The sequence below is a fragment of the Coregonus lavaretus genome (assembly GCF_964263955.1).
Source record: "Coregonus lavaretus genome assembly, chromosome: 6".
In the NCBI taxonomy this organism is placed as follows: domain Eukaryota; kingdom Metazoa; phylum Chordata; class Actinopteri; order Salmoniformes; family Salmonidae; genus Coregonus; species Coregonus lavaretus.
The window spans coordinates 18,535,316-18,560,674 of record NC_139993.1 but is presented as its reverse complement, the minus strand read 5'-3'; the positions used below and the strand labels follow the sequence as shown (position 1 = coordinate 18,560,674).

The following is a 25,359-nucleotide window of genomic DNA, read 5'->3' as shown; positions in this document are numbered from 1 at the left end:
ACACCCTCTACGTCAGACTACTCTTGCCTCAAACTTTTCTCCCTCATTCCCTTCACTCACGGCTGTCACCTTCTCCTGTAAAGTTGCCCCGGTAGAATGAAGGAGGACATTCTTGAAAGGAGTAGTAGAACGAATGAGAAATTCCGTTTACACAAAGGATTCGATAGAAAATATTTGCACAGGTAAACTTCACCTGGTAAGTACGTTTTCGTAAGTTTAGTTTATTTAGCATATATTTTCATATAATTTTCGTCATGATCGAATATATTTGAGTGTTTCCATTGCCGATAAGACTTACTCTCTCTTTCAACCGCAAATAATACGATTTTTTGCGTTTGGAAATTCCTTATCGTCTACATTTTAAGTGTTGAAAGACAAAGCATTTATGGCTACACTTAAAAAATATATATATATATATAAAATTATAAATAACTAGACATTCTATAGGCGGAAGGAACGTTGAATTACATGGCAAAACATTTCTCTCCATTGATTGTACTTTGGTATTTATTCTGAAGCCTTCTGTCACACTAAAATTGGTTGTTTCACAAATTGCATGATACATAGTCATTAGTAAATCATGGGAATAAAGTCTGTTCCTTTTATTTGTAACTTGTTATATGAAAGAGATTGTATCCATGATATCTGTAAAAGTCATACCTAATTCCATTGGTAAATACCTTCAGAGTTGAAACTCAGAATGTCTTTATCCTTATCTCAGAGGTCTCACTATACCTCTGTAATGGGAGAATGTGTGATTAACCAGTGATTTATGTAGCTGCTTCCAGTAAAAAGGATGTTTGACATGTTGATTGCCCTTTGGAGTTGGGTCATTTAATCTTTCTCATTTCAGGAGTTATTTGGCCTTTGGAAAACTGGCACGGCACAAAGAATGGGTTTATTAGAACTTTTGGTCTGGAGTTCTCATTACCATCCTTGTACTAAATTAGCCCATGTAGTTATATACTGTGTAGACCTACCATGAATTCCAAAAGGTTGATGAGTGTTAAAGAGAAACCAATAAATAATGCTTATTTTTTCTCTCTCTTTCTATCTCTCGTCAACTCTTGTCAGCAGCCTTTCACTTAAGATGGCCAGCCAGAACAAATGCTACCACGATGAGCCCATGAGCTTCTTCTACAACAACAGCAACCAGACCAAAGCCGACTGGAACTCCACTCAGCTCATTCTGTTCCAAGTTGTAGGCTCCCTCTTCTGCTGCTTTATCCTGGTGTCCAATGCCATGGTCATTGCTGCCATCATCACGAACAAGAGGTTCCACTACCCTTTCTACTATCTCCTTGCCAACCTGGCCGCTTCGGACTTCCTCGCTGGAATAGCCTACGTGTACCTCATGTTCAACACTGGGACGGTGTCCAGGAAGCTAACCGTGAGGGGCTATTTCATTCGTCAAGGGCTTCTGGACACCAGTCTCTCAGCCTCTCTGGCGAACTTGCTAGTGATCGCCTTGGAGCGCTACATCTCTGTGATGAACTGGAAGGTCCACAGCAACCTGACCAAGCGGCGGGTGACCCTGCTCATCGTGCTGGTGTGGGCCATCTCTATCTTCATGGGCACCGTGCCCAGCCTGGGTTGGAACTGCATCTGCAACCTTCAGGATTGCTCCCAGCTGGCGCCCATCTTCAGCCGGAGCTACCTGATTTTCTGGTCCGTGTCCAACCTGGTGGTGTTCCTGGTTATGGTGTCCATCTACCTGCGGATTTACACCTACGTCAAGAGGAAAACGGCGGTGCTCAGCCCGCACACCAGCGGCTCCATCAACCGCAAGAGGACACCCATCAAGCTCATCAAGACAGTCATGACTGTGTTAGGTAGGCTTGGGGCCATCGGATTCCTCTCTCACATTGTGTCAATGTGGTAACTTCAAATGTGTTTCTGAGTGGTACTTTATGAAGGACTACATATAAAAAAAGAAAATCTATGTAGTCCTAGTCATTTCCCAACCGTAAAATACTGTAGTCCTTCCTAAAGACTGGGTAGCACTGGTGCTCTTGATCATTTCATTGGTTCTTAAAGGACTTTCTTCATAAGCAATTAGACACACTCACAAGCTTGTCCCAAAGCTCATTTAACTGGTTGAGTGTGGAGAAAGAGAGGGAAAGCATTGTTGCTGACCACAGTGGATTGTAATCTACATTTCCAAGATAGTGGGAAAAATCCAGACTCAACTGAGGTTTGAGCAAAATGTAATGGTCAAGGCCTTTAAAAAAACATAATGTCAATATATCCCACATAGTGAGATAATTTGACTGATATTCACATCATTTTTGAGTCATCTTTGTTTGACAAGGGTATTGGTTTAAAAAGTGGACGTTGTACCATGAACCTCATAAAGATAAAGGACTTTGCTGCGCAGTTGTGTGTCTTCAACTTGGGCTGCAGTTACTCAGCACTTTATTCAGCACAGAAGCAAATAATTTGCTCTGATCTGTCTCTGTTTAATAACATGGTTCTCCACTTATTAGTATCACTCATCTATGCATGTGTCTAAATCACTAACAAAGAAAAGTCATTTCAACTAACATCATTAGAGCATGTGTCGATACTGATACAATCGAAAGAAAGGCAGCACTGCTCTCGGATGAGCTTTCACTATTCAAATCTTACCTAAACATTAGAATTATTCAACAATACTGACGACGCATCAGCTCCTAGAGTGATATTACCACCTATGTGGCTGCAAATATTGAGTCGGCTTATTCTAATGCTTACCCACATCATGAAATATTACAGTAGCCTATTAGCGAAATATATCTCAATTGATTGAACATTACATTTATTTCAATATGATTGAAATATATAGGTCTATGTAGCCTATACTGTATTTATATTTTTATGCAGTCATCTCAGTTTTCATTTCAAGCATCTTTTATCCTTCACTTGTTTGTAACAATTGCAAAGACATTCACAACTTTGTATTTGTAGTCAACATTGTTCTGAAGTTATCGGTGGTCACAGACAGATAGATAAACATCTTGATTCTAAGTTTAGTTTAGTTTATTCGGACCCCCATTAGCTTTTGCCAAAGCAGCATATATTCTTCCAGGGGTCCACACAAAAACATAAAACACGACAAGCAACAAAACACTGATACACTGATAGACAAGACCAGTCACACAAATGTAAAATACAATGATATACAACAATATACATATATAGCGGCGATCTTCTCTGTATAAAGTGATGCGGGAGGGCAGAAAAGCATCTAACGATGCACTTAGCTGTTAACAAAAGCTCCTACGAAGGTTCCAAGAAGGAACTTAGCCTTAAGATGCTTTTGGGAATCCAGGCCCAGGTCTCCCTTGTAAAAGAAAAAGGTATTCTGACCTGAATGACCTCAAATTCCTGGATAAATTAAGGTTAAATAAAAAATATATAACTATTTGCAGATCAGTCTACAATGGCTCGTTTTCAACATGTGTGTGAATAGCAAACATACAACAAATGTGCAGTCCTAAACATGCTCATTTGCACATGAACATGCACATCCCAGATAAGATAATGCGGGCCTCTGCTGGTAGGTGTGTCGGAACAGGGTATGTTGAACTTAAGACAATAATCAAGAGCACACCCACTCTCTCCTTAGCATGGCTCCTCAGGACAGGTCAGACGAGTTTGATTGTTATCAACTCAGCCAGTAGGTGCTGCTGAATTTCCTAAACCTTTAACTTTTTGAATGTGCCAGATAGCACAACATAGAGCTGTAAATATGCTATAATGTTTTCTTATATGATGTCTCCCTGCCAGATTGACAAAAACGAAAGCAGACTATCTCTGCGCTCTGGTCGCCCCCCAGATAGGCATGGAGGAGGCTGCCTCGCTCTCTATACAGAGTGTCTTCAAGACTGCTCTATGTAATTATCTCTCGCACAAGGACACACACAATCACACACTGGTTAGGCTGCCAGGCATCTCAGCCGAAACCACCCGAGACTGCACGGTCTGTGGCTTTCTCAGAAGAACCCCCAAAAAGAACCTATACTTTCAGGGGGTTTTCAGGCAGCGTGCAATTGCTTTCAGATGCAATTGTCCCAAATAAACTAGCTGTTGTGCTCTTATGTCCTCAAGTTTCAAGTCGAGCCTACCGTAACATTATTCTGGGGTGAAAGACTTGAGACGCTAGGGAGGGTGTTTCATTGTATTATTTTGAACCCTGCTGTAATTTTCCCACATTATAGCCATGGGTCATTTGACGTTGTGTGTTCCCCAATCACTTTTGTCATGATACAATTGTCTCTATACTAGAGCAATTTGGAAGAATTGATGCAATTCTCCACATTCCATCTGTGAGTTGTTGTTCGATAACCTTGTGATGCAGAAAGTAAACTCAAGATAGAAAAATAAAAACTCTATTGTCAGTATATCAGTTGGGAATACAGTAGACAGCAAGCCAGTAGAAAAAACGTAACAAGCTTCTTGGGCTTCTAAATATGCCTAAAATGTTCATGTGAAAGCATTATCCCATGTGACATGATAAGAAGAGGTGAGAAGAATGAGAGAAAGCGAGGAAAGGAATCCCTATATCCCTCATTTGGGAGGTTAAGAAACAAGGACTCCAGCATATTACTGGGGCCTGTACGAGGAAGAAAACAGCTCTTGTTAGCTCATGTTTCAGGTGAATAGAAATCTGTTCTTTTGTGTTGACTAACGCTGAATTAATGACTGGATAAACCAGTCCAGACTTCTTCTGGGGCCTCATTTATAACCATTGCATACATTTCACACCATAATTACGCATGTTTCCTGTTATGAATCAGACCGTGGTGAAAACTCTACCTGAAAAACTTTCATCATTCACCTTTTATGGTGACAATAACGCCCTTATTTGCTGTATACCTTGGAAGTATTGGAATTAGGCCAAGGCAGTTTCTAAAGGAAATAGCAATGGTGAACTTGATAAAATGTCTGGAGGTGTTGGTAGAAGGTTTAAAACTTTTACAGTGACATTTGCTGTATCTGACAGTTGCTGAAAGAATAAAACAATTGCAAATAGTTTTGGACCTGTAAACAGATCATTTGAATTCAACAATGTTTTGCATTTACTTTTTCCCTGAACCTAAATATGCTGCACTGCCTGCGGATTCTGAAACATTGTCTTGTTAGTATGTCTACTGGATAAACCCCCCCCCCCCCCCCAAAAAAAAAAGAACTTTAGGCCTAGTTGCAGTGGTAGCCTACACACTTCAAAGCAAAATATCTGTCTGTTCATCTGTAAAATGTATACTGTATATTATAAACTGTGCTCCCATTCGGATAGATAGAGCAAAATACTTGAAATAATTGCCTATCTATCTAATAGGCCCAATTAAATGAGAGCTGCGCATGGTAATTTGTTGTAGGCTAAAGCTTCTTCAGGAATATGAACCCATCATTGCCAGAAAGGTGGTGAGGAATTTATTCTGCAATGGTTATAAAAAAAATATGTATTATGTAGGCCTATTATGTTTATCAATAGGTGCCCTTCTTTGCGAGGCATTGGAAAACCTCCCTGGTCTTTGTGATTAAATCTGTGTTTGAATTTCACTGCTCGATTGACGGACCTTACACATGTATGTGTGGGGTACAATATGAGATAGTCATTCAAAAATCATGTTGTCATTGGAAAACCTCCCTGGCCTTTGTGATTGAATCTGTGTTTGAATTTCACTGCTCGATTGACGGACCTTACACATGGATGTGTGGGGTACAATATGAGATAGTCATTCAAAAATCATGTTGTCATTATGGGGTATTATGTGTAGATGGATGAGGGAAAAAACTATTTAATCCATTCTAGAATAAGGCTGTAATGTAACAAAATATGGAAAAAGTGAAGTGGTCTGAATACTTTCTGAATGTACTGTATATATATATATATATATATATGTATATATATATACAGTACCAGTCAAAAGTTTGGACACACCTACTCATTCAAGGTTTTTTCTATTTTTTACTATTTTCTACATTGTAGAATAATAGTGAAGACATCAAAACTATGAACTAACACATATGGAATCATTGTATTAACCAAAAAAGTGTTAAACAAATCAAAATATATTTCATATTTTAGATTCTTCAAAGTAGCCAGCCTTTGCATTCCCTCAACCAGCTTCATGAGGTAGTCACCTGGAATGCATTTCAATTAACAGGTGTGCCTTGTTAAAAGTTAATTTGTGGAATTTCTTAATGCGTTTGAGCCCATCAGTTGTGTTTTGACAAGGTAGGGGTGGTATACAGAATATAGCCCTATTTGGTAAATGACCAAGTCCATATTATGGCAAGAGCAGCTCAAATAAGCAAAGAGAAATTACCATCATTACTTTAAGACATGGTCAGTCAATCTGGAACATTTCAAGAACTTTTAAAGTTTCTTCAAGTGCAGTCACAAAAACCATCAAGCACTATGATGAAACTGGCTCTCATGAGGACCGCCACAGCGAAGGAGGACCCAGAGTTACCTCTGCTGCAGAGGATAAGTTCATTAGAGTTACCAGCCTCAGAAATTGCAGCCCAAATAAATGCTTCACAGAGTTCAAGTAACAGACAGATCTCAACATCAACTGTTCAGAGGAGCCTGTGTGAATCAGGCCTTCATGGTCTAATTGCTAAAAAGAAACCACTACTAAAGGACACCAATAAGAAGAAGAGACTTGCTTGTGCCAAGAAACACGAGAAATTGACATTAGACCGGTGGAAATGTGTCCTTTGGTCTGGAGTCTTTGTGAGACGCGGTGTGGGTGAACGAATGATCTCCGCATGTGTATTTCTCACCGTAATGCATGGAGGAGGAGGTGTTATGGTGTGGGGTTGCTTTGGTGGTGACACTGTCTGTGATTTATTTAGAATTCAAGGCACACTTAACCAGCATGGCTACCACAGCATTCTGCAGCGATACGCCATCCCATCTGGTTTGGGCTTAGTGGGACTATCATTTGTTTTTTTACATTTACATTTTAGTCATTTAGCTGACGCTCTTATCCAGAGTGACTTACAGTTAGTGAGTGCATACGTATTTATTTATTATACTGGCCCCCCGTGGGAATCGAACCCACAACCCTGGCGTTGCAAACGCCATGCTCTACCAACTGAGCTACATCCCTGCCGGCCATTCCCTCCCCTACCCTGGACAACGCTGGGCCAATTGTGCGCCGCCCCATGGGTCTCCCGGTCGCGGCCGGCTACGACAGAGCCTGGATTCGAACCAGGATCTCTAGTGGCACAGCTAGCACTGCGATGCAGTGCCTTAGACCACTGCGCCACTGCGCCAACAGGACAATGACCCAACACACCTCCAGGCTGTGTAAGGGCTATTTGACCAAGAAACTCTTTAGCCTGAATGCCATGCTGCATCAGACGACCTGGCCTCCACAATCCCCCGACCTCAACCAAATTGAGATGGTTTGGGATGAGTCGGACCGCAGCATGAAGGAAAAGCAGCCAACAAGTGCTCCGTATATGTGGGAACTCCTTCAAGACTTTTGGAAAAGCATTCCAGGTGAAGATGGTTGAGAGAATGCCAAGAGTGTGCAAAGCTGTCATCAAGGCAAAGGGTGGCTATTTGAAGAATCTCAAATAAAAAATATATTTTGATTTGTTTAACACTTTTTTGGTTACTACATGATTCCATATGTGTTATGTCATAGAAAATAGTAAAAATAAAGAAAAACCCTTCAATGAGTAGGTGTTCTAAAACTTTGGACCGGTAGTGTAGACTGAAGCAAACTGCTTCCCTTGATGCTAACCTGCCATATATTTCAGAGGCTAATGAATGCTGCTCAACTAAAAGTGCATGTGCTAGAAACATGCCCGCTTCCCAACCCAGATGTTTTTTTTGTTTTTTTTAAGATTAGAAGGGATGAATACACACTTAAATTGGGAATATTCCATATAAAACGCCCATGGGACCCCACCATTTCTTTCTGCCAGCTCCTTGTATTTTAGTTGGTGACCTTGTATTGTATGAGAGAGAAGGTGTGGTTCATCTTCCCTCCCTCTCTTCTCCCTTGTGGGGAACACAATTGTTGTTTTTGTTCTGCTGAGCTGAAGCAGGGTTCTGGAGAGGTATTGGCAGAACGGACAAGCTGCTACATGTACCGTCCCCTCTGTCCCAGAAAAGCTCCCTGAGATCCCTTCATCTTGCTGCAACACGCTCTGCAGTCGGTGACTAGCATAGATATTTGTTGGGATTTCACATCGAATGCAAATTGAGACAAACAATGAGTGTAGTGTCTGAGACACAAAGATGTATACACCGCAACCGTTGAAAATATCATTTTCTTCCTTCTAAGACAGTCTTTGGTCCGTTGGTTTTTCTCTAACTTGAATCAAGCATTGAAGGAGATAATCAATCTATGCACTCGAACTCAACAGCTATCTTCAGTACGATAAGCTGTTGATCAAGTCCAACCAATCAAAATAAAAAAATTGGTAATGCTCCTGTTTACAGTGACCATTTCTCATAGAACGATTATGTTTCAGTTGTAGCTGACACTAAATGAGAATGATATTTCAGTCACCTGACCTGTTGAAATAAAGTAAATACATCTCCAAAAGAGATATCTCTAATACATCTAGGGCTCTATTTCCGGCTGGAGTTAATTGCCAAAGCTTTATTAAAAGATCAAGTTTGGCAGCAGCAAAACAGTGAGCAAAAATCCTGTAATTATTTTGGATATGCATAAAAAGCCCTCCATGTAGGCTATATGCCCATCATTGAACAAGAGATTAGATAATGAGGTGACACTATTTTCCTGTAACAATTGCTTGTTTTCTGTTTAGTTTGATTAAAAAACAAGCCCTTAGTAGGTTACCCATACCCTACTCAAATGAAAGCTGGTTCAACAGCAATGCGTCTTGAGTCTTTCTTATCCTGGCCATGCATTAGCCAAGTAGCCTATCCATAAAAGGTCTCTAAATGGTCTACTCATGAGGCCGACATGCTTTTGCATTATTCACAATTCACATACAGTGAGGGAAAAAAGTATTTGATCCACTGCTGATTTTGTACGTTTGCCCACTGACAAAGAAATGATCAGTCTATAATTTTAATTGTAGGTTTATTTGAACAGTGAGAGACAGAATAACAACAAAAAAATCCAGAAAAACGCATGTTTAAAATGTTATAAATTGATTTGCATTTTAATGAGGGAAATAAGTATTTGACCCCCTCTCAATCAGAAAGATTTCTGGCTCCCAGGTGTCTTTTATACAGGTAACGAGTGTCACGGTTTCGGCCGAGGCTGCGCCTCCTCCTTGTTCGGGCAGGCTTCGGCGGTCGTCGTCCCCGGAGTACTAGCTACCACCGTTCGATGTTTCATGTTTGTTTGGTTTTGTCTGTTTGTACACCTGTCCCTTGTTAGTGTTTGATTTTGTTTCCTATTTAGTTATCGTGTGTTGGGTCAGGTGTTATGTGTGATTATTATTGTCAGCTGTTGCCATTGTTGGGTTTTCTCTCTCGTGTTGTTTGTATTCGAGAGTCCGCACTGCGTGCGCCTTTTCTTGTTTTTGCGCACTGTTGGTTGTGTGCGTAATTTGTTCATGCCTCCCGGTCGGGTTGGCTATTCACCTGTGTGGAGTTACTATTTTTGGATTACTAAAGTCTGTTGACGAACACCCTTGTTCCTGCGCTTGATTCCCTGCACCACATCCACACTCAGCGTTCTGACAGAATCACACATCCCACTATGGAATCAGCAGGAGCAACTGCGCCAACTGACATTATGGAGGACCGTCTTCGTGGGCAGGAGGACAGGATCAACCAGATCGGTCACGCCCTGGATCGGGTGATGAACACTCTCCACCGATGGGAGAGCAGCGGGGTACCCACGCCCCCACCTACCGGACCATCCCCATCGGTCAGTCCTCCTGTCTCCCTTCCGGAACCCAGCGGGATTCGGCTCTCGCTCCCGAGGGCGTACGACGGCTCCGCTGCCGGGTGTCAAGGGTTCCTGCTGCAAGTGGAGCTCTACCTCGCCACCGTACACCCGGCGCCCTCGGGACACGAGAGCGTCTCCGCCCTCATCTCCTGTCTCACCGGCAAGGCGTTGGAGTGGGCCAACGCCGAATGGAGGAGAATAGACGCCGCTACTATTACCTATGCGGAGTTCTCCCGCCGCTTCCGTGCCGTGTTTGACCATCCACCAGAAGGGAAGGCGGCGGGGGAGCGTCTGTTCTACCTCCGACAGGGGATGAGGAGCGCACAGGATTTTGCTTTGGAGTTCCGGACTCTAGCGGCAGATGCAGGGTGGAATGAGCGGGCCCTCATAGACCACTTCCGCTGCAGCCTCCGGGAGGACGTCCAGAGAGAGTTGGCGTGCAGGGATACCACGTTGTCGTTTGACCAACTGGTCGACATGGCCATTCGGCTGGACACCCTGCTCGCCACCCGTGGACGTCCCGGGTGGGGGTTGCCCATTCCACCTTCCGGCACCTCCGAGCCGAGCCCTATGGAGCTCGGAGGTGCTGGCGCTAGAGAACGGAGGAGTAGGAACCCGAGGGGGGCCGTTCCCTGCACCAACTGTGGCCGTGGAGGGCACACCGCGGCTAGGTGTTGGGGAAGGTCCCCCGGTGGAGGTGAAGGCAGGCCACGCATTGGGGAGTCCTCCCAGGTGAGTAGGCGCCCTACTTACCCAGAGCTTTCTGTCGTTCACATAACCTTGCCTGTTTGTTTCCCACAGGTTGCACCTCGTTCCCAGCATAAGGCGCTCGTAGATTCAGGCGCAGCTGGGAATTTTGTAGATCGCCAGTTCTGTGTAGAGTTAGGGATTCCTCTCCTTCCCGTTGATAAGCCTTTCCCTGTACATGCCCTAGATAGCCGTCCGTTAGGATCTGGGTTGATTAGGGAGGTCACAGCGCCCCTTAGGATGAAGACGCAGGGAGGTCATGAGGAGACGATTCAGCTCTATCAAATTGACTCTCCTGCGTATCCGGTGGTGCTGGGACTTCCCTGGTTAGTTACCCATGATCCTACTATTTCGTGGCGAGAGAAAGCTCTTAAAGGGTGGTCTGTTCAGTGTGAGGGGCTATGTCTGGGTGTTTCCATAGGGGCGACCTCGGTGGAGAGTCCAAATCAAATGCCCGCACTGCATATTCCCCCCGAGTATGAGGATTTGACACTGGTGTTTAGTAAGACAAGGGCGGCGCAGCTGCCGCCTCATAGACAGGGGGATTGTGCGATAGATCTCCAGTTAGGAGCAGCACTCCCGCGGAGCCATGTGTATCCCTTGTCTCAAGAGGAGAGGAAAGCGATGGAAACTTACATCGCCGAGTCTCTGAGACAGGGATACATACGGGCCTCCACTTCACCCGCTTCCTCGAGCTTCTTTTTTGTGAAGAAAAAAGATGGAGGTTTGCGCCCGTGTATTGATTACCGCGGTCTCAATCAGATTACGGTGAAGTACAGTTATCCACTTCCTCTGATTGCGACTATGACGGAGTCATTACACGGTGCTCAGTTCTTCACAAAATTGGATCTCAGGAGCGCATATAACTTGGTGCGCACTAGAGAGGGCGATGAATGGAAGACAGCATTTAGCACGACCTCCGGTCATTACGAGTATCTCGTCATGCCATATGGGTTAATGAATGCTCCCTCAGTCTTCCAATCCTTTGTAGATGAGATTTTCCGGGACATGCAGGGGCAGGGAGTAGTCGTGTACATAGACGATATTCTGGTGTACAGTTCTACCCGAGCTGAGCATGTAGCCCTGGTGCGCCGAGTGTTGAGGAGACTGTTGGAGCATGACCTATATGTCAAGGCAGAGAAATGCCTGTTCTTTCAGAAGTCGGTCTCCTTTTTGGGTTATCAGTTGTCTGCGTCAGGGGTGAAGATGGAGGTTGACCGGGTGTCAGCTGTGCGTAATTGGCAAACCCCAACCACTGTGAAAGAGGTGCAACAGTTCTTGGGTTTTGCGAATTATTACCGGAGGTTTATCCGGGGTTTTGGACAGGTGGCAGCTCCCATAACGTCTCTGTTGAAGGGGGGTCCGGTGCGCTTGCGGTGGTCAGCTGAGGCGGACAGGGCTTTTGGGAGACTGAAGGACCTGTTTACCTCGGCGCCGGTGTTGGCGCATCCGGATCCCGCTTTACCATTCCAGGTAGAGGTAGACGCGTCCGAGGCCGGTATTGGGGCCGTCCTCTCACAACGGTCTGGCACACCACCTAAGCTCCGCCCCTGTGCCTTTTATTCTAAGAAGCTCAGTCCGGCGGAGCGGAATTATGACGTAGGGGACAGGGAGCTGTTAGCCGTGGTACAGGCCCTAAAGGTGTGGAGGCATTGGCTTGAGGGGGCTCAACACCCTTTCCTCATTTTGACGGACCACCGTAACCTGGAGTACATCCGGGCAGCTAGGAGACTGAATCCTCGCCAGGCCCGCTGGACTATGTTTCTAGCCCGGTTTGTGTTTAAAATCACTTACATCCCTGGGTCCCAGAACGGGAAGGCAGATGCCCTGTCTCGGCGGTATGACACGGAGGAGAGGTCCGTTGAGCCCACTCCCATACTACCAAAGTCTTGTCTGGTGGCACCGGTGGTATGGGAGGTCGATGCAGAGATCGAGCGGGCGTTACGCACCGACCCAAGTCCTCCACAGTGTCCAGTGGGTCGGACGTACGTTCCGCTCGAGGTACGCGATCGCCTCATTTATTGGGCTCATACGTCCCCCTCCTCTGGACATCCAGGTATCGGCCGGACAGTTCACTGCCTTAGCACTAAGTACTGGTGGCCAACGTTAGCCAGGGATGTGAGGGTTTATGTCTCCTCCTGTTTGGTGTGTGCACAGTGTAAGGCGCCCAGACATTTGCCCAGGGGTAAGCTACAACCCCTGCCCGTTCCACAACGACCCTGGTCCCACCTCTCGGTGGACTTTGTTACAGACCTTCCCCCCTCACAGGGGAATACTACCATCCTGGTCGTTGTGGATCGGTTCTCGAAGGCCTGTCGTCTCCTTCCCATACCGGGTCTCCCTACTGCCCTACAGACCGCTGAGGCTCTGTTTACCCATGTCTTCCGGCATTACGGGGTACCCGAGGATATAGTGTCTGATCGAGGCCCCCAGTTCACCTCCAGAGTGTGGAGAGCCTTTATGGAACGGTTGGGGGTTTCGGTGAGCCTTACCTCGGGTTACCACCCGGAGAGTAATGGGCAGGTTGAACGTGTCAACCAGGATGTGGGTAGGTTTCTGAGGTCTTATTGCCAGGGCCGGCCGGAGGAGTGGGCGAGATACGTTCCGTGGGCCGAGATGGCGCAGAACTCTCTCCGCCACTCCTCCACCCAACTAACCCCTTTCCAGTGTGTGTTAGGGTACCAGCCGGTTCTGGCACCTTGGCACGAGAGCCAGATCGAGGCCCCTGCGGTGGATGAGTGGGTGCGGCGCTCGGAGGAGACATGGAACGCTGCCCACGTCCATCTGCAGCGGGCCATCCGTCGGCATAAGACGAGCGCCGATCTCCACCGCAGTGAGGGGCCTGTATACGCACCTGGAGATCGAGTCTGGCTCTCGACCAGAGACCTGCCCCTCCGCCTGCCCTGCCGGAAGCTGGGTCGGCGGTTTGTGGGGCCATTCAAAGTCCTGAGGAGGTTGAACGAGGTGTGTTACAGGTTAGAATTGCCTATTGATTACAGGAATATTAACCCCTCGTTCCATGTGTCTCTCCTCAGGCCGGTGGTAGCTGGTCCACTCCAGGATTATGAGATAGAGGAGATTCCTCCGCCCCCGTTGGACAACGAGGGGGCTCCGGCGTACACTGTGAGGTCCATCCTTGATTCGAGACGCCGGATGGGGGGTCTCCAATATCTCGTGGAGTGGGAGGGGTACGGCCCGGAGGAGCGGTGCTGGGTGCCGAGGAGGGACATATTAGACCTGTCCCTGCTGACCGAGTTCCATCGGGGTCATCCTACGCGCCCTGCTCCGCGTCGTCCTGGTCGTCCCCGAGGCCGGGATCGGCGCACGGCTGGAGCCGCGCGTCAAGGGGGGGGTACTGTCACGGTTTCGGCCGAGGCTGCGCCTCCTCCTTGTTCGGGCAGGCTTCGGCGGTCGTCGTCCCCGGAGTACTAGCTACCACCGTTCGATGTTTCATGTTTGTTTGGTTTTGTCTGTTTGTACACCTGTCCCTTGTTAGTGTTTGATTTTGTTTGCTATTTAGTTATCGTGTGTTGGGTCAGGTGTTATGTGTGATTATTATTGTCAGCTGTTGCCATTGTTGGGTTTTCTCTCTCGTGTTGTTTGTATTCGAGAGTCCGCACTGCGTGCTTCTTTTCTTGTTTTTGCGCACTGTTGGTTGTGTGCGTAATTTGTTCATGCCTCCCGGTCAGGTTGGCTATTCACCTGTGTGGAGTTACTATTTTTGGATTACTAAAGTCTGTTGACGAACACCCTTGTTCCTGCGCTTGATTCCCTGCACCACATCCACACTCAGCGTTCTGACAACGAGCTGAGATTAGGAGCACACTCTTAAAGGGAGTGCTCCTAATCTCAGCTTGTTACCTGTATAAAAGACACCTGTCCACAGAAGCAATCAATCAATCAAATTCCAAACTCTCCACCATGGCCAAGAACAAAGAGCTCTCCAAGGATGTCAGGGACAAGATTGTAGACCTACACAAGGCTGGAATGGGCTACAAGACCATCGCCAAGCAGCTTGGTGAGAAGGTGACAACAGTTGGTGCGATTATTCGCAAATGGAAGAAACACAAAATAACTGTCAATCTCCCTCGGCCTGGGGCTCCATGCAAGATCTCACCTCGTGGAGTTGCAATGATCATGAGAACGGTGAGGAATCAGCCCAGAACTACACGGGAGGATCTTGTAAATGATCTCAAGGCAGCTGGGACCATAGTCACCAAGAAAACAATTGGTAACAAACTACGCCGTGAAGGACTGAAATCCTGCAGCGCCCGCAAGGTCCCCCTGCTCAAGAAAGCACATATACATGCCCGTCTGAAGTTTGCCAATGAACATCTGAATGATTCAGAGGAGAACTGGGTGAAAGTGTTGTGGTCAGATGAGACCAAAATGGAGCTCTTTGGCATCAACTCAACTCGCCGTGTTTGGAGGAGGAGGAATGCTGCCTATGACCCCCAGAACACCATCCCCACCGTCAAACATGGAGGTGGAAACATTATACTTTGGGGGTGTTTTTCTGCTAAGGGGACAGGACAACTTCACCGCATCAAAGGGACGATGGACGGGGCCATGTACCGTCAAATCTTGGGTGAGAACCTCCTTCCCTCAGCCAGGGCATTGAAAATGGGTCGTGTATGAGTATTCCAGCATGACAATGACCCAAAACACATGGCCAAGGCAACAAAGGAGTGGCTCAAGAAGAGGCACATTAAGGTCCTGGAGCCAGTCTCCAGACCTTAATCCCATAAAAAATCTGTGGAGGGAGCTGAAGGTTCGAGTTGCCAAACGTCAGCCTCGAAACCTTAATGACTTGGAGAAGATCTGCAAAGAGGAGTGGGACAAAATCCCTCCTGAGATGTGTGCAAACCTGTGATTGCCAACAAGGGTTTTGCCACCAAGTACTAAGTCATGTTTTGCAGAGTGGTCAAATACTTATTTCCCTCAATAAAATGCAAATCAATTTATAACATTTTTGACATGCGTTTTTCTAGATTTTTTTGTTGTTATTCTGTCTCTCACTGTTCAAATAAACCTACCATTAAAATTATAGACTGATCATTTCTTTGTCAGTGGGCAAACGTACAAAATCAGCAGGGGATCAAATACTTTTTTCCCTCACTGTATACCTACCTGCAGGGCATACTCTATTCTGCTTGTATCTATCCCCAGTGCCTCTTGTCTGGTTACCAAAGACGCGCTCCTCCAAACATAGGCTATTCACATTTCCAGTCCTATAACACCATATCAACGGTAGGTCTAGGCTACATCTTGCTTATAGAGAACATACAATACAATTTAGTGCGATGCGTAAATATCCGCATCGCACTATACTCGTTGAAGCCAATTACAACAATGCTGACTGTCAACACTCAAAAGATATTGAGCAAACCCTGGATGTTTTTTTTTTTTTTTACTGTTGCTATCACTTGTTACTGTAGACTATGCTATTTAATCCTTAAAACTTTAATCTTACCCTTATTTCCTAAACGGTATTATAAATCCACAATGGACTAGGATGAGAATATTCCGTGCCCCCAGCTGAATTGGAGTTGATGACAACAAAAAGACTGTCAATAACTTGAGACAAACACATGTAGTATTAAGCCTTGATTGGCCAGTGAGTGGCCAAGCCCTGGTCACACCTACAACTTGTTTATTCATCAAAAGCCATCCCTTTTGCGCCACCACCAGCTAATGCGCTCATAATAACTGCTGTGAAAATAGCACGAATATTTCTGACACAACCTGGGACCTATAGCGCAACCGCCAGTGCTTAGATTTACCATTTCGTTAGGTTTGTTAAAATATAGCCCCTAATCTGTAATAACATTGGAAATGTCTCTAATATTTCAAATAATCTCATCTCTAATGATGATAAAGATATATCCAACCTTTGACCTTAATAAACATGTTGGCTGGAGTTTTACTGTTATCTATTGCCAGGGAAGGAGAGTTGTGACATAAATCCAGTGTGACTCTGGCAAATAGTATATTTTATATTTCTAATCATCTCTAATCTACTGATCTAATGCTTTTGGATATATCTCTAATATTTTGAAATAATATCATATATTTTATAATCTCTAATATTATGTATTTCGTTACAGGGGCGTTTGTGATCTGCTGGACGCCGGGCCTGGTGGTGCTGCTGCTAGATGGCCTCCAGTGCCAGCAGTGCGATGTGATGCTCTTTAAGCGCTGGCTCCTCCTGCTGGCAGTACTCAACTCGGTCATGAACCCTGTCATCTACTCCTACAAGGATGACGAGATGTGGACCACCTTCAAGAACCTGCTTCGCTGCGTGGGCAATGGCACCCGACGCCAGCGCTCGTCCAAGGCCAATGCCCGGCCCCTCAGCTCAGCCCAGGAGACGGGCACCACGCCGCAGACCTCTGAGGAGAAGGAGACCACCAAGGGCTCAGACGCCCAGGGAATGCTCAAGACCTGAACCAAGACCTGAGGCAAGCAAGGCCGTTGTGGGGGCGCCTCTACAAGTGGATGTAAAGAGACATATAAAGACACAGATGGGTCTTCTATGGTCCAATGTTGTCTTTAGTGTAGCTGACTGGCTTAAAGGGCCGCTCGAACTGGGTCTGGGCCTCTGTGGAGGATTCCTAGAGGAGTTAAGGGCCATCCCTACCCTGCTACGTTAGAAGAACCCCAATATGGGATATTAGCCTGCAAACTTAGTAGATCCAAATGGCTGAAGAAAGATGTTGTGATATGAAGTAGACAGTGGTATAGTGGTACATTTCCTGTTTTTACCTCAATAGTTCTTTTTTACAATCTTGAAAAGAGTAACTGATGCTTTTTTCCACCGTATAACCTTTGTAAGTCTCATCATGGTTTTAATCTTGCCCTTATTTCCTTTTGAAAACAAGGTACTTGACGACATTTCATTGTATTCCTAATACATTATTGTGGTACTATAGTACTAGGCTTATTAGGGGTTAAAGATAGTTTTTAAGTCTCATACGGTTTTTTAAAGTCTCATTGTTCCTGTTTCTGATACACACAGGGAATCATAAGCTACTGTATTTGGCTGCTAACATACCCTGCATGTTGTTTTAATGAATTGACAAATTCCCTTGCTCTTGTCCCTTATCTTAAAATGTTTGCAGATCTGAAGTGTCAGTGTAGTGGTGGAGCTTCCACCATATTGTGTTGCCTTACAATCTGCTAACATCGAAGGGTTAGGGCGAAAGAGGGTTAATGAGGGACAATTTTTTGGAAACGGCTGTGGGACAGTCTCATCTGCATTGCTAATGTCAAACTGCCCTAGACACACAGTAGATGGCTATTGGCACAATTGTCATTTTAAAGGAAGACCGTTAAGTCCACTTTGCTTTGACAGTCAGTGGTCCATGCAGTACCCCAAAGGGAAGTCATTTATTTTGCCAGCTGCATCATCAGTTCAGTAGTCACTCCCTTTAACACTACTCAGAAAGTATTCACAACCCTTGATTTTTCCACATTTTGTTGTGTTACAAACTGGGATTATAATTTATTTAATTGTCATTTTTTTGTCAATATACACAAAATGCTCTAATGTCAAAGTGGAAGAAAAATTCTAACATTTGTAAAAGGTTTATGAAAAATAAAACACTATATCTTGATTAGATAAACCCCCTGAGTCAATACGTGTTAGAATCACCTTTGGCTGCGATTACAGCTGTGAGTCATTCTGGGTAAGTCTCACATCTGAATTGTGAAACATTTGCCCATTATTCTTAAAAAAATTATTCAAGCTCTGTCAAATTGGTTGTTGAGCATTGCTAGACAACCATTTTCAGGTCTTGCCATAGATTTTCAAGCAGATTTAAGTCAAAACTAACTCAGCCACTCAGGAACATTCTCTGTCTTCTTGGTAAGCAACTCCCTTTGGCCTTGTGTTTTAGGTTATTGTCCTGCTGAAAGAAGAATTCATCTCCTAGTGTCTGGTGGAAAGCAGACTGAACCAGGTTTTTACCTCTACAATTTTGCCTGTGCTTAGCTTCATTCCGTTTTTTTTATCCTGAAAAACTCCCAGTCCTTAAAGAATACAAGCATACCCATAACATGATGCAGCCACCACTATGCTTGAACATATGGAGAGTGGTACTCAGTAATGTGTTCTATTGGATTAGCCCCAAACATAACACTTTGTATTCAGAAAATATGTGTATTGCTTCACCACATGTTTTGCAGTATTACTTTAGTGCAGGGGTATTCAACTCTTACCCTACAAGGTCCGGAGCCTGCTGGTTTTCTGTTCTACCTGATAATTAATTGCACCCAGCTGGTGTCCCAGGACTAAATCCATCCCTGATTAGAGGGCAATAATGAAAAATGCAGTGCAACTGGCATTCAGGTCCAGAGATGAGTTTGAGGGCTTTAGTGCCTTGTTGCAAACAGGATGCATGTTTTGGAATATTTATATTCTGTACAGGCTTCCTTCTTTTCACTCTGTCAATTAGGAGTTGTGGAGTAACTACAATGTTGTTGATCCATCCTCAGTCTTCTCCTATCACAGCTATTAAACGGTTCAAAGTCACAATTGGCCTCATGGTGAAATCCCTGAGCGGTTTCCTTCCTCTCCGGCAACTGAGCGAAGAAGGACGTCTGCATCGTTGTAGTAACTGGGTGTATTGATACACCATCCAAAGTGTAATTAATAACTTCACCATGCTCAAAGGGATATTCAATGTCTGCTTTTTCATTTTTACCCATCTACTAATAGGTGCCCTTCTTTGCGAGGCATTGGAAAACCTCCCTGGTCTTTGTGGTTGAATCTGTGTTTGAAATTCACTGCTCGACTGAGGGACCTTACAGATAATTGTATGTGTGTGGTACAGAGATGAGGTAGTAATTCAAAAATCATGTTAAACACTATTTATTGCACACAGAGTGAGTCCATGCAACTTATTATGTGACTTGCCATAACAAAGGGGTTGAATACTTATTGAATCAAAACATTTTAGCTTTTCATTTTAATACATTTGTCAAAATTTCGACTTTGACATTATGGGGTATTGTGTGTAGGCCAGTATAAAAAATCTAAATTTAATCAATTTCAAATTCAGCCTGTAACACAACAAAAGGTGGAAAAAGTCAAGGGGTGTGAATACTTTATGAAGGCACTGTATATGAACACACAGTCAATGTCCAAGCTGAAAATAAAAGAAAAAGAAAAGCCTGCAGCACTGTCAATGTCAAAACAATTTTTTCCTTTCGCGGTGGAATTTTTACACATCCTTTCATGCAACTCGTAATGCAATTAATGGCCATCGCCATCTCATGCTGACGAAACAGCTGCTCACTCACCTGAGAGCAGGGCCCAGGCTTGTAAACATTGCGACACACTGGATTCCTGCTGTAGGTATGCCTGCAGGGAACTGATAAGGATATGAATGGAGCACCCCTTCCTTTCCACAGGAAACCAATGATTAATCATTTACTGGGTCATTGAAACTCTTTACCTGCTGTACACTGTGTAAAGGGAAAAACTTCATGAAAACAAATGTTTCCTCTGACTTTGTTTGATTCAGTGGGACGTGTTGGAATGTCGTATATGTGACATACTGTATGTACATGTAAACAGGATGATGATGTTCAGTGTGTTTGATGAAAGCATTGTGATAACTCTGTAGTCCAATGAGATAAATGCAAAAAAAACAGGAGACCTCTTGGTTACAGAGTCGGGGGGATTGGTATGCGTGCTGTGGCCTCAACAGGGTAGTGTTCATTAGGACACACCATAGCAAAATGTTTCGCAATGGTAAATTAAAACAAGCGTTTCTTATTGGACAAGTACAGATATTGCCTCCCTGTTTCACTGTGCCTGGAGCTATTTCTTCCGTTTGTTGCCTAGTAAACATTATCCAGGTTTTTCTCCAAACCGACATGGCTAGGTCAAAAAGTCCCTTTTAGGTGAACAATTTAATCAGTGTTTCTCAACCTTTTGATGTATCAGTGACCAGCATGCAATCTGAGAACAAACAGTGATGTCAGCTTACTCACAGCGGACCTGGGTTGTGTTCATTAAGGAGAAAACATTTTGAAATGGATTGAAACGGGGAAGTGCTATCTAACTGAATTTATCCAATAAGAGCATGGAAATCTGGGCTATTATTTGACAATTTCAGGTAGCACCTTCCTGTTTCACTCCATTTCAAAACGTTTTCTCTCTACTGAATACAACCCAGAGAGTAGCATGGGTGGAGAAACACTGCCCTAGATTGCATGTGCTCAAGTAGTGCTTCAGAGTGATTTACTCTGTTTTGCTGGACAAATGGATGGCCCTTGGCTGCTATGGAGTCAATCAAGTCATTTGTTAAAGTGCCACAGAAAACCGTTGGACAGTTAGGAAGGAGGTACATTTGACCTTTAGAACATAAACTGCTCTCAACAGTTTACTATTTCAGACAAATTTTTGTTCCTTAACTCTGATTTGCTTGACTGACTGAGAACTTGTTCACTCCTATCACGCTTTATTGGGTGAAACTCAACGTAAGCTTACTGATGGCAAGATTACATCATCAAACAGTTATTTCACAATCTGTTGGTGACATTTCATGTTGTGTAAGGTACATTATCACCCTCTCAAGATTTTTGCAGTCCTTGTAACTTTCATGCTTTATAATATTAACCCGTTTGCTTCCTATAGACATTGTAGTTTCAACAAATTTGAACTTTCAGATTTAATCAATTAAAAGTACCCTTTTTGTGCCACCTTTTTCATGTGAGCTAATTATGTCAAACATTTCCATCAACCCTTTTTAAAAACCTTTATGTAGGGCTACAGTATATTTCTCATCATCATGCGGTCAATTAAAACTCATTTAAAATTATTTCAATTTAGTTAACACATGTAATTCAACCATTTCCTTTTATGAGTCTATTGTTCACTGTGCATTGTTCACTATCAAGCAACAAAACCAAAATTGCTGTTTTAAGACGTTCCTAATCACCCTCTGCTGTAGCTTTTGAAGTCACTGAGGTGCTGCAGATAGCAGTCTGTGGTTTTACAGATACAGTATACAGTGGGGGAAAAAAATATTTAGTCAGCCACCAATTGTGCAAGTTCTCCCACTTAAAAAGATGAGAGAGGCCTGTAATTTTCATCATAGGTACACGTCAACTATGACAGACAAATTGAGAGAAAAAAATCCAGAAAATCACATTGTAGGATTTTTTATGAATTTATTTGCAAATTATGGTGGAAAATAAGTATTTGGTCACCTACAAACAAGCAAGATTTCTGGCTCTCACAGACCTGTAACTTCTTCTTTAAGAGGCTCCTCTGTCCTCCACTCATTACCTGTATTAATGGGACCTGTTTGAACTTGTTATCAGTATAAAAGACACCTGTCCACAACCTCAAAGTCACACTCCAAACTCCACTATGGCCAAGACCAAAGAGCTGTCAAAGGACACCAGAAAAAAATTTGTAGACCTGCACCAGGCTGGGAAGACTGAATCTGCAATAGGTAAGCAGCTTGGTTTGAAGAAATCAACTGTGGGAGCAATTATTAGGAAATGGAAGACATACAAGACCACTGATAATCTCCCTCGATCTGGGGCTCCACGCAAGATCTCACCCCGTGGGGTCAAAATGATCACAAGAAAGGTGAGCAAAAATCCCAGAACCACACGGGGGGACCTAGTGAATGACCTGCAGAGAGCTGGGACCAAAGTAACAAAGCCTACCATCAGTAACACACTACGCCGCCAGGGACTCAAATCCTGCAGTGCCAGACGTGTCCCCCTGCTTAAGCCAGTACATGTCCAGGCCCGTCTGAAGTTTGCTAGAGTGTATTTGGATGATCCAGAAGAGGATTGGGAGAATGTCATATGGTCAGATGAAACCAAAATATAACTTTTTTGGTAAAAACTCAACTCGTCGTGTTTGGAGGACAAAGAATGCTGAGTTGCATCCAAAGAACACCATACCTACTGTGAAGCATGGGGGTGGAAACATCATGCTTTGGGGCTGTTTTTCTGCAAAGGGACCAGGACGACTGATCCGTGTAAAGGAAAGAATGAATGGGGCCATGTATCATGAGATTTTGAGTGAAAACCTCCTTCCATCAGCAAGGGCATTGAAGATGAAACGTGGCTGGTTCTTTCAGCATGACAATGATCCCAAACACACCGCCCGGGCAACGAAGGAGTGGCTTCGTAAGAAGCATTTCAAGGTCCTGGAGTGGCCTAGCCAGTCTCCAGATCTCAACCCCATAGAAAATCTTTGGAGGAAGTTGAAAGTCTGTGTTGCCCAGCGACAGCCCCAAAACATCACTGCTCTAGAGGAGATCTGCATGGAGGAATGGGCCAAAATACCAGCAACAGTGTGTGAAAACCTTGTGAAGACTTACAGAAAACGTTTGACCTGTGTCATTGCCAACAAAGGGTATATAACAAATTATTGAGAAACTTTTGTTATTGACCAAATACTTATTTTCCACCATAAATTGCAAATAAATTCATAAAAAATCCTACAATGTGATTTTCTGGATTTTCTTTTCTCATTTTGTCTGTCATAGTTGACGTGTACCTATGATGAAAATTACAGGCCTCTCTCATCTTTTTAAGTGGGAGAACATGCACAATTGGTGGCTGACTAAATACTTTTTTCCCCCACTGTATGTCAGTAAGCGTATACGACCTCTTACAGAGAAATGCTTTGTTCTCAGAAAGATACACTATGAAAGTTTAGTTGTTGTTTTTATGCCAAATTTCTCCTTGAATATTGGCTGTAATAGCTCATATCCATGATATCCATCTATATATCCATAATTCTTATCTCATTAAACCACATTAATTCCCCATTCTGTCCAGTGAGGGTTTTAAGACAAAGAATCACGTTTATTGGCCTTCAAATGAAAAATCTTGGCACAGCTCACACAAGTGTTGTGTATGCGAATATACAATAGATTGTTATATGTACACTGTGCATTCGTTTAAAAAGGTATGCGCTTGTTCAGTGGATGATTGAATGCATGCTTATGATTGGTTGAAACCTGTGTTACACCTCTGCTTCCATTTGAGTGGGTGCAGATGGAGAGATCTCTGAAGCAGTCATGAAGATTTCCTTGTCAATTGTTAATAAACTCTCTATTAGAGAATGCAAACCTACACACTGTCGAGTTCCTTTCAAAATAAAATAAAATATATAAAATATATAAAACAAATAGTTTGGACCCCTTTTAGCTCAATAGCATCCTCAGAGACACAGGTTCCATATAGCCTCTTTAAAACTGAAAAGAGAAAGTGAAACATCACTTCAAGGTTGGACATCTGGCTCACTGAAAATGCAATTTTAATGACTATGGTAATGATAGGGTAAAGCCTTGCTGGGACAGAGTTTGGTCAGAGATTTAATTAAAAGTACAGATTTGGTGCAAAGCAAAAATAATTTAAAGGCCCAGAACAGCAAATTGCTGAAAGACCATGTCCAGAGCTTACCCATGATGTTGTACAACGATTTAAGCAAATAAAGTCTTTGTTTTAGTCAAAGTATGATATATTTGGGCTTCAAGTGGGAAATCTCAGACTGTATCTTTCAAAAGAGCGTACAACTTTGACTTACTCAAAAAGTACCCTGAATTAATCGTAAGGCTAGCCCACCCCTAATGTGACTGTTGCTCACTGTTTTGCTTTTATATTCTCTCAGACATGGACTATAAACTGTGGTGCAGTGGTCTCATTTCTACCGCTGTGCTGTAATTACCGTGTTCTTGTAATGCAAATGAAAGCTGCAATATGTAACTTTTTGGCCAACCCCACCAAATTAACATATACTTTTACCAGACACTCTTATCCAAAGCGACTTACAGTAGTGAGTGCATACATTTTCATACTTTTTTCTGTACTGGTCCCCTGTGGGAATCTAACCCACAACACTGGCGTTGCTAACGCCATGCTCTACCAACTGAGCCACACAGGACCACAGAAATGTGATTTATAGCCCTTTCATTCTCATTGAATGCAAGTCTGAGAGGTGGTAGATTCCTGGGTTGTTAATCTCATTGCAATTGTGAGTGATATATACTGGGCTCCCGAGTTGCGCAGCGGTCTAAGGCACTGCATCTCAGTGCTTGAGGCATCACTACAGACCCCTTGGTTCGATTCCAGGCTGTATCACAACCGGCCATGATTGGGAGTCCCATAGGGCGGCGCACAATTGGCCCAGGTTTGGCCGGTGTAGGCCGTCATTGTAAATAAGAATTTGTTCTTAACTGACTTGCCTAGTTAAATAAAATGTATACTGTAAGTGCACGCAATGGGCCAGTTTCAACCTTTTTGCTATTACTTCTCGGAAATGGTCCATTGTCCAAGTACAGTAGATACTTACACTTGATATGATATTCCAGGAAACAGATGTGTGTGAAAGGTACACAGCAAATTCACTAGTGTACATTTAACTCAGAGACTGTTAAATGTAACACTGATTACATATACGGTATACCTCCCAACTCTACTACATACTATTTTCACAGACTACATACACAAAAATAACAATTGATTTGTTAGTCAAACTCAATGGAGGCTTAAAAAAGAGAGGGGCTTCTTCATGCCCAAATACTTGGTTCTGTTGGTTGTTTCCTGTTGGTGTTGACCTAAGGTTAGGTGAAGGTGAGCCACAGCTCCAGAGAGCCAAGCCCCAAGCTCTGATTGGAGAGGCTCTTTTTACTGATAGAACAATTAGGGGGGCTTCAGTACCTCTGTTGAGAGTAGAGGGCAATCTGGGCACACA

The 25,359-nt window shown here is 43.9% G+C and overlaps 1 protein-coding gene across 5 annotated transcripts; it reads left to right on the top strand.

Annotated features, from left to right (window-relative positions):
- The first annotated feature begins 52 nt into the window (after window positions 1-52).
- Window positions 53-20,408, top strand: lpar3 (lysophosphatidic acid receptor 3). 5 transcript variants are annotated; one of them, XM_084164214.1, is made up of 4 exons: window positions 55-196; window positions 1,075-1,832; window positions 16,733-17,086; window positions 18,524-20,408. In XM_084164214.1, exons 2-3 carry the CDS (start codon window positions 1,091-1,093, stop codon window positions 17,071-17,073), a joined length of 1,083 nt encoding a protein of 360 aa, XP_084020340.1. In that variant the 5' UTR covers window positions 55-196; window positions 1,075-1,090; the 3' UTR covers window positions 17,074-17,086; window positions 18,524-20,408. The 5 variants fall into 5 exon arrangements, with proteins under 5 accessions (XP_084020338.1, XP_084020340.1, XP_084020341.1 ...); XM_084164215.1 differs by having other exon boundaries at window positions 1,078-1,832; window positions 18,524-20,271; XM_084164212.1 differs by having other exon boundaries at window positions 53-196; window positions 16,733-19,156.
- The last annotated feature ends 4,951 nt before the right edge of the window (window positions 20,409-25,359 follow it).

Bases quoted from the DNA above. Each gene is read 5' to 3' on its own strand.
- lpar3 (XM_084164211.1), top strand. From the start codon at position 97: ATGAAGGAGGACATTCTTGAAAGGAGTAGTAGAACGAATGAGAAATTC. The intron at 183-1,077 runs GTAAACTTCACC...TCTTGTCAGCAG, and splicing joins GATAGAAAATATTTGCACAG to CCTTTCACTTAAGATGGCCA. The intron at 1,833-16,732 runs GTAGGCTTGGGG...ATTTCGTTACAG, and splicing joins GACAGTCATGACTGTGTTAG to GGGCGTTTGTGATCTGCTGG.